Here is a 10,456-nt window from a genome sequence, read left to right as displayed (position 1 = left end):
GGGCAAAATGATGAGAGAAAATTCAGACAACAAACTTCTTTTGCATGGTTATTGACGATGATATTTTTGTTTTTATTTTATTTATGCTCAGCAATTTTGGATGTGCAAGAATAGTTAAAAGTTTTTCTTTTTAACTAGAGGTTTTGAATAGAAATAAAAAAAATTCTTTTGTGAATGTTGTTTCAATATGATCTCTACGATATGTAAATTCATATTTAATCAGAATTAATTATAAATATGGAATATCATATTAAAAAGTAGGAAAAAGTATAGTACAAAATTGCTGAGGGTGCATCACAAATTATGCAATGAAATAGCTGGACTTTCTAGTATGAAGTCTATGAGCATAGGATAAAATGGTACAATCAGATAGAGTATACATCTGTCTTGACCTTGTTTGTCACATTAGAATCATACGTATTTTCTTTTATTTTCATCGATATCTGGTATACGCATTGAGCATAATTAGAGTTGATACAAATTTTATCGATAAATTATTACACTTTTTGATAAATATTAGGAGAACTCAGAATTTAAATACTTTGGATGCATCAATAATATTTTAACACAAATATGAACTCCAAGATAAATTTAAAATAAAAACAATGAAAACAAACACTTAATTGGATTCAAATCTATGTCTAACAGTGGATCCTCTAGCTTGCAGCAATAGCATAATGACAATCTTATGTTTTTTATGATTGCACAGTTGATTACAGTTTAATTATGTCAGTTTCTCAATATATATATATATATATATATGACTTTTTTCAAAATTAACGAATATACGTACGTAGCGTATGGTACGCCCCACCATAAAGGATGATGGATCATATCAAGATCTATGCATATAATAAATCTCTAAATTTCTATGGGTAGTTTGGCAAAAAGCAAATGACCTACCATAATAATTCAAATTACATTAATATTGTACACATTAATTATGTCAATACCATAGTCTATAACTTAAATTCTTAAACCTAAAATTGTAAATATGAAAACTATATAAAATAATTATTATTTTTTTTCGCAAATAATAGAAGCTGCCAGTTAACAACTGCCCTCCTAATCACCTCCCCCAATAATACAAACTAGGAAATGTAAAAAAGACTAATGAACTTGTACACATATGTGCAAATAATACTCCCTAAATAAACTTCATGTCACAATGTTTTAATAATCAACCAATTATATTTGATCTTGCATGCCCACTTTGTCTAATTCTAAGATGGATGTATGACACTTTTTCCTTATAAAATACTAACCCCTCCCAACCAACGTCCTTTTTTGTTACCGTCAAGTGGTTGAACGTCTCTTTTCTTTTTTTCTTAATTTGAATTTTTTTTTACTATTAAATTTCTCATTTTGTTTTTAGTGGCATATGTTTATATAACTATTAATGTGACATATCATGATTAAGATCACACGTTTAAAAATTATTTTTTAATACTATTATTGATTCAAGCAACCTCGAACCTCATGAAAAGGTCACATTATAATATAATTCACTTTTTTTATATGCGCAAGTCTATTTTTTCTTTCTTAAAATTTTATGTTCAGTCAAACACATACATGTAAGTATGATTTTAAAAGAAAAAAACAATCACAAGTCATCAAGAGTATTTTAAAAATTTAATTCCTAGATATTGATGTATAGTTTATTAGGTCATAATGGTATTTTTGGAACTTAAAAAATGACATGGTGACATGACATGTTATATACAAAATTTAAGCTCTAGTATATCCTATAAATAGTGGAGCTTTAGGAATCATTTAGAGCACACAATTATATACAAATATGGAAGTGATGAATAAGAAGGAAAACTCCTCTAGAAGGATGAAGGGTGGAATGATCACTATGCCCTTCATATTTGGTTAGTTTTTTTTTTTTCAACTTTTCACTTTTTTTTTTGAGAATCTTGAAATTACACATAATTTGTTGAATAAAAAGAACATTCCGGTGTACAAAGTATTTTATATTAGCAGGTCTGAAAGTCAGGAAAAAGTCGCACCTCAAGAGGTGTGATATATATAACGTGATTCTAATACAAACATTAATGATTTTTTTCACAACTCAAATCCGTGGCTTTATTTTTCCAACTTTTCACTCAATTCTTCTGTGAATCTTACAATACACACAATTTGTATAGTTTCTTGAATAATAAAGGGCAATCTGGTGTACAAAACATAATGTGTAAGGGTTGCACCCCACGGAAACGAACTCGTAACAAATAAATCATAGAAAAATAACTTTATCGTTGCTCCGACGCTATTCTCTCTTGAATACTAAGTTGAAATTGAACTTAATATGCTTTTTTTGTCTGTAGCAAATGAGATATGTGAGAAATTGGCAGTGGTTGGGTTTGGTACAAATATGGTCATTTACTTGACAAATGAACTCCATCTTCCATTAACAAAAGCAGCAAATACACTAACAAATTTTGGTGGCACTGCAAGTTTGACACCATTGGTTGGAGCTTTTATTGCTGATACTTTTGCTGGAAGATTTTGGACTATAACTGTTGCTTCTATCATCTACCAAATTGTAAGTCTCTCTCTCTCATTTTCTTTTCTCGAGTTTAAGTTCTATGCACTAACATGAAAGACGGATCAGAGGAAGAGTATCAATTACGAGTTTAAACGAATTTACTAACTTTTGTTTAGACCATTGTATTTGTATTATGTATGCAAATTGTCTTCTTTTAATTTTTTTAGGTTAGATGTTAAAGTAAATATGACATATAATTTGATACTACATAGTATGCATAAAATAGTTGTATCAAGTAAAACTCAAATTATTAGTGTGAGGGGTTGTAATATTTTTACTAGTTCCTTGAAATACTTATTAAATGGCTTATTTATCTTTTTTTGATAAGCTTGTAATGGGATAGGATATATATGGAGAATGACTTAATTTGGATAGGCAAAACCTTGGTGGTTTGGTTTCATAAAGAATTTACAGTAAATATATTAAATGTGAATAGTTAACTTTGTCTTTTCATACTCAAGCTAAATAAAATATTGCATATATATGTTGACAACATAGATAAATTTATTTTTATATCGTAGTAAGTAATCAACTCTATTTTTTTTTGTTTCCGATCATTACTTTAATGGAAAGTTACATATAATAATCATCTGAATGATCTGATAGTTTAAAAATATTATTTTACAGTACACTATCGTCAGTGTAGTATTATATAACATGTACAACAAATATATTTTAGTTCAAAATTCAGGAGCGAAGCTAGAGTATAGTATGCTGAAACTCAAATTGTTGACTTTAGAACGTAATAATTCGAAAGGACTAAAATCCCGAACCCCCTTTTGATTTTAATTTCAGGGCATGATCATATTAACATTATCAGCAATACTACCACAACTAAGGCCACCATCATGCAAAGATGATGAATATTGCAAAGAAGCAAATTCAAGTCAATTAGCCATTTTATATGTGTCATTACTCTTAACAGCCTTTGGGTCAGGTGGAATTAGGCCATGTGTTGTTGCATTTGGGGCTGACCAATTTGATGAAAATGATCCAAATCAAAAAACACAAACATGGAAATTCTTTAATTGGTATTATTTTTGTATGGGATTTTCAATGCTTGTGGCTGTCACAGTAATTGTTTATATTCAAGATAATATTGGATGGGGTGTTGGATTTGGTGTCCCAACAATTGCTATGCTTATATCAATTGTTGTTTTTATATTTGGATACCCTTTGTATAGAAATTTGGATCCTGCTGGTAGCCCTTTTACTAGGCTAGTGCAAGTTTGTGTTGCTGCCTACAAAAAGAGGAAATTGGATATTGTAAATGATACTAATTTGCTTTATCAAAATCAAGAACTTGATGCTGATATTTCTACTGCTGGCAAGCTTGTCCACACTAAGCAAATGAAGTAAGTCATTTTCTTCTTCCGAGTTTAAGTTTCGTGCACTGACTGATTGTGTGTATCTTTTAGACTATTAATTACGATTGGCATGCAATATATGCTGCTCAGATTCTTTAAAAATGTTATAACATGCGTGTTGGATCCTCTAAATGTATTTTGAAGAATTTGACGTGAGTATATCAACCTTTTTGAAGAGTACGAGACCTATAGCTTACAACAATAGGTAACTCTTTATATGGTCACTAAAGATTATGGCGATAAAATTGGTAAAATAATATGTTGTTAGTGTAATATAACCTTTTCTTTAAAAAGTTATATACACTGATAGTGCATAACAATATATAACTTTTCATAATAAGCGAAAGTAGTAATTTGATATAATATATTAAATTATATTTATAGTATAAATTACTTTTACAGTGTCGGTGTGCATAAGTTAATTATTTTTTGTTTGTTTAGAAAATCCATCACATGTAAGTTTTGCACCTTTTTTTTTTGTTAAAATTGAAGAAAATAATGGAGAGGAATCTTGTGTGAATAATTGATATAATTACAAATAATAGTAAAAAATTAAGAGCTCAAGATATTAGAATATTCTGTATGCTAACTTAAATTAAATTTAGAAATTTTCTTTTTTAAGGAGATAAGTTTTTATCTCTTGTTTATGATAAATCAAATGTCTTGCTATTAAATTTTTATCTCAAAACAATTTGTACATGTATGTCTATTAATTGTGTGGCCAAAAACATTATGTGAATAAATGTTGTCTGTCCTGTTATTTGTCTTTATTTTCATGTCTTTGTACACCCCATCAAAATCAAGATTCATTGAATTTCATTCACATTTCCAATTTAATTTAATTTTATTATTTTCATAGCTTCAATAATGTTGCAAGAACTGAAGCCATTAAAAATCAAAAAACAAGTTGATTAATACTGCCAAAAGTTGTATCTTTTGGAAGTATACTATCAAATTTGAGTTAATTTATAACCAAATGTATAAAAAATCTAGTCAAAATTTGGATGACTTTTAAGTTAGTCTCTCCTGCTTCGAATTACGTTAGACTAGATGTCATATCTTGACAGTGTTTGATCCTCCAAAAATAGTGTATTTTTCGACAAAATAGATCCTAACTCCTAATGTTAGACTAAACATATTTCATTATCATGTAGACTTGATTAAGAAAGGCATGCAACATGCTAATGTCTTTGAAAAAACTTCAAACAACCATCATACTCATGTTACTAATATCTTGACTATTTAGTGAGTTAACCAAGACGTTTATTACGTGACCATCTCATTTAAAAGTTTAATTTTCAGATTGTTGGACAGAGCAGCAATAGTAACAGAGAAGGACAACCCTAAATCTCCGAATCTATGGAGGCTAAACACAGTTCATCGCGTAGAAGAGCTGAAATCGATCATAAGAATGGGTCCAATATGGGCATCAGGGATCATCCTGATCACAGCATACGCTCAACAATCCACATTCTCAGTACAACAAGCCAAAACAATGAACAGACACTTACTAAACTCCTTTGAAATCCCAGCTGCCTCGATGACTCTCTTCACATTAACGACAATGCTATGCACCATTGCCTTGTATGACCGCGTATTTGTACCTATTGCACGTAAGTTCACTGGACTCGAACGAGGAATCTCATTCCTAAGTAGAATGGGAATTGGATTCTTCATATCAGTTCTAGCTACATTAGTAGCTGGATTTATTGAAGTTAAACGAAAAAATGTTGCATCGACTTATGGACTAGTCGATAAACCTAAATCACTAGTTCCAATTTCAGTATTTTGGCTAGTGCCACAATATTGTTTACATGGTATAGCTGAGGCATTTATGTCAATTGGACATCTTGAATTTTTCTATGATCAAGCTCCAGAGAGTATGAGAAGTACAGCTACCGCGTTATTTTGGACATCGATTTCAGCTGGGAATTATTTGAGTACATTTCTGGTTTCCTTAGTTCATGAATTTACCAATTGGCTGCCTGATAATAACTTGAATGAGGGGAGATTAGAGTATTTTTACTGGTTAATTACGATTTTACAAGTGGTTAATTTGATTTACTATGTGTTTTGTGCAAGATTATATACTTTTAAGCCTATTCAGATGCACAAAACAGAGGATTTGGAGACTAAAAAAGAGGGGATTGAACTTGTAAACAATGTTTAGTTTGTATTTTGTAACTTCAGTTTTATAGTATTATGTAATAGTTTTTTTAGGTTATGAGGAAAGAAAAGAATATGGTTATGAATAGTTTAATGTATCATGTAATAATTATTAATAGATGGAATAGTAAAACTTTGATTATTTCTCTTACGAACTTAAGTTATATGTGCATGAACTTCAGGTAAATGACTAAAGTTTATTATTCATATGTGTATGAACGTCAAGCAGAAACGATTGGTATGGCTAAACTTCAGTAATGTAGATCACATGTTCTCTTACTATAACAAAAACAACTTTTAGCGGTAATTATTAAACACATTAAAAAAAATTACTAAATTTTTTTGGGATTAATTTAGTGTCTTTAGATCTAATGTCGCTAAAGCCTTTAAGGACATATACAAAAAGTATTAATTATCGCTAAAAATAAATATTTAGCAGCAGTGTCTGATTTTAGATAGAGTATATCTGATGTTATTTTAAATTCGATAAATTTTTAAAATTTTATGTACTATCAATATCACTTATAAATGATGATCCAATATCGGGTATATGTACATTTTGACCAACCAGTTTACAAATTGGGTTAAGCCCATGACGAAAAGAATTTGGGTTAGCGCAATATGAAAGACTAGGCCCATTTTGAAGATTGTGGGCCTTAACCAACTTAATGTTAGCTTTTCATGGAATACTATTTTTCTAAAAATTTAAATTTTATATTTAAAATATATTAATTTGAAAATAAAGATTTAAAAACATCATTTTCAAAAATCTATTTCTTGTTTCAATTTTTATACTCTTTTTTTATTTTTTTTCCCAATATTATCTTTATCATTTGTTTTTTACTTGAATTATTTCATTGCTTTCCATTTTGGTACATACAATATATCTACTCTCGTGATAAAGTATTTGTCACACACTCTTTTGAGTATCCAAAAGGAGTAGAAATATTTAAATTCACAGTTTCAATAAAATTAGATAATTTAAATTCAAATTATACATATATAAAAGAAATTATAAAATATTTATAAAATAAATGTGTATTCAATTATTAACATATGAAATTGTTATCCTATAATTCATAATAATTAATAATGCCACAAATTTTGAGTTTGCCTCTAATATTTAGGCACACTCGAATGAAGTTATGAAGTTTGTAGTTTATATACTTGTGTAATTATAGAAATCTAACTTACTTGTTATATATATTTATTTGTATACATCGTGTATTCATATATGGAGTAAAGATCTTACATAGTATCAGAGTCTGAAGAGATAAAATTAATTGCAAATATTTAAACACAAAAAGAATGATATTAATACAATTGAAGGTCTAAAAATTTTTAAACATAGGTTCTTAAATTTTCTTATGTAAGTACTAGTCAATATGGGTATTGATGACATTATTGACTTTTAAAGACTTCACTCTTATTGTTCATTTTTACTTGTCTAATAATAACTTGCATGTTCGTTAAAAAGTAATAAATAGAATGATAATTCTATTATATCATTTTTTGAATGTAATAATAATATCTTGAGATAAATATTAATGACTAGATTTAATAATAAAAAGAAATTATGAGTTAAGTAAATAATTATCTTTTAATTTTTCAATTTGAATAACAAAAAAATGAAAATCTATTTTTATTGTAATTTACAAATTAATGTGGACGGTGGGAGTAATTTATTTTTTTTAACCACAAATTTACATAATATCAAGTCTAACTTTGAATTCATTGATTTTTGGACTTTTATTAGTAATGAATTTGACAACCACCAAAATTTTGACTTTAAGCTCATTGTGTAACGTATTTTTAGGAGGAATTCCATTTCAACCATATAGAGTGGAATTAATCTATTCATCCAATAAGGGAACATACAACAACTTCACTTTAGAAAAATCATGAACTATTAACGAGAATAATAATAATAATATATCTAATATAATTTTACGAATGAAATAAGAAGAAAGTGAAATATATGTAAATTTTACTTCTATCTTGTATAAGGTAAAATGGTTGTTTTCGATAGACTATTTGTTTTGTTAACATGTTTTCACAATAGGTTTGAAAAAATATGAGAGAAAAAAATAAAAGGCTATAATGAAAATACTAAAGAAAATAAGGCGTTCTAAACTAGAAACATGTTCTCCCATATAAATAGAGAAATTGTTTGGTTTAATCTACTCATGTTTTTTCATAATTTTCAATCTGTGTGTCTTCTTATCTAGGATGATATCATCTATGAGCTAACATGTGCTATGTCTAGTTTAATCACGTTTCTTCAATCTTTCTCGGTCTATTTCTACCTTTCATAGACCTAACATTGCAACCACTCGCACTTCCTTATTATGCAACATCTATCTTTTACTTCACATGTTCGAACGATTTCAAGTCTTACTTCACACATCTTATACAACAAGGAGATCACTTTCATTGTACCTCATATATCTTCGCTTTTAACCTTGCTCTCATGATATATCCACACATATCGATTTAAGTATCTCTATTTTCGCTACTTTCTTCTTCTAAATATATGAGTTCTTGAACTAGCTAGAAAGTTGAAGTATCAAGAGTCCAAATTCAGAATGATTTTGAATTATATATCGTTCGTGTAAAAAAAACTATATGTTATAAGCTAAAGATGTAATTATAAGTTAGTTATCATATTAACTAAGTTGAAGATAATACTTATCATATAAACTTGACTATAAGTAATTTAGGGTTAAATCCTTCTAAATGACTATTATATTATGTTCTAGACTAGTAATACACTAATTATTTGTAGACGTAACAATAATAAGAACGACAACATATTCAGTATAGTTTTAGTATATAATTAGTCATAACTAGTAATTACAGCCCCTCCGAGCCAATTAAAATGGGCGAAAAACATATTAAGAGTCAAAATATCCTAATAATTAACCTTAAAAAAATAAAAATAAAAAATAACTCGATCCAATAAAAATGAAAAAGAAAAACATATTATCGAATAATTATAATTTTACTCCCACTTATCTGGAATTCCCCCAATAGTTAAGCCAAAAAAAAAATTAAATTAATTGGCTTCTGAAGAATTCGGATCAGTAACCGGGTCAGCGTTAAGATCCAAACCCGCATTATCTTCCACGGTTTCTCTCTCTTTAACGCCGTCAACAGCCCGTTTCAATTCCTCCTGCCGGAAATTCGGACTCCACGGCTTCGCCGCCGTCAGATTTCTCCCGGCGCCACTGCCCTCAGCGTTTCCCTTCTCGAAATACTTCACCGCCACTCGTATTCTCCGCAGTATCGCATAAAACTCCTCCACTTCGTCGTCCTCCACCACCGCCGCCGCCGCCACCGGAGCCGCCGTTCCGTCAATTTCCTCCGTTTTAATTTGCTTTTTTGCTTCGATCTCTCCGTCGTGTATATATTTCCGTTTATGTACCTCCATAATTTTGAATTTTCCGGCGAATGGTAGAAGAATTGAGATGTTAATAATTTGTAATTTGTGAATTGGAATTTTGAAGAATTAATATATGTCGTGTGGTATTATGTGTAATTTTATAGTAAATTTCTTGGAAAATGATACACTGTGTAAAACGTATTGATGATGTATTAAAGGTGTCGTAAGCAAAAATATCTCATAACAAATGTCAGTTTCTAATGGATTTCAATTTTACTATATCATATAGTAAACGAAATGAGATAAGTAAAAAAATATATCAATAGATTAGTGTTTTACGTCTTTTTCTATATAAGATAATAATCATCGTTTCAATATAAATGATATGAAATAATCATGAATTATCTTGTGTAATCGCATAAATTAAATTTAGAAAGCTCGATAGACCATTGCTCAAATCCTACTTATTTATTATCGTAAGATCGTTTTAAAAATCAATACATTCTAAATATTGAATTTGTTTCTTTTAAATGTTTGATAATATGTTAATATTCTTCAAATCTGAATTATTGATTTGGTTTAGGGATTAAATAATAACAATAATTTCAGAAATAAATATAAAATCATACTCAATCTCATTAATTATCTCTGGCAAGCCATTAATTTATGAAAAAATAAATATGTAGAGATGACATCAGTCTTTTTCGTCATGTATAAGAGTCATTATTGGTGGCGTATATGTTTATACTTTCTCTAAAAAATAAAATAAAATGCATTTTTTGTGTGCCACGTGTACACAGGGCATATTTATTGTTAAAGCTTATTAATTTAACATAACTTAATAACTTTAATTCTTAATAATAATAATAATAATAATAAAGTTAGTTTTGCATTGAGTTTTTGATCGAAAAGTATAAAGTTAAATCTTGAATTCAAATATTTTGCTTATGGGTTTTGCATAAAATCTGTGTACGCAAGGTGATTTAATTGTTA

At 28.7% G+C, this 10,456-nt stretch overlaps 1 protein-coding gene across 1 annotated transcript; it reads left to right on the top strand.

The window, feature by feature from the left end:
- Positions 1-1,716: 1,716 nt before the first annotated feature.
- On the top strand, positions 1,717-6,223 carry LOC107020555 (protein NRT1/ PTR FAMILY 3.1). The gene is made up of 4 exons (XM_015220972.2): positions 1,717-1,874; positions 2,328-2,545; positions 3,344-3,903; positions 5,218-6,223. Exons 1-4 carry the CDS (start codon positions 1,799-1,801, stop codon positions 6,083-6,085), a joined length of 1,722 nt encoding a protein of 573 aa, XP_015076458.1. The 5' UTR covers positions 1,717-1,798; the 3' UTR covers positions 6,086-6,223.
- The last annotated feature ends 4,233 nt before the right edge of the window (positions 6,224-10,456 follow it).

Source organism: Solanum pennellii, chromosome 5, assembly GCF_001406875.1.
Source record: "Solanum pennellii chromosome 5, SPENNV200".
Lineage (NCBI taxonomy): Eukaryota > Viridiplantae > Streptophyta > Magnoliopsida > Solanales > Solanaceae > Solanum > Solanum pennellii.
The sequence above is the reverse complement of the archived record's forward strand: the minus strand, read 5'-3'. Positions and strand labels throughout refer to the sequence as shown.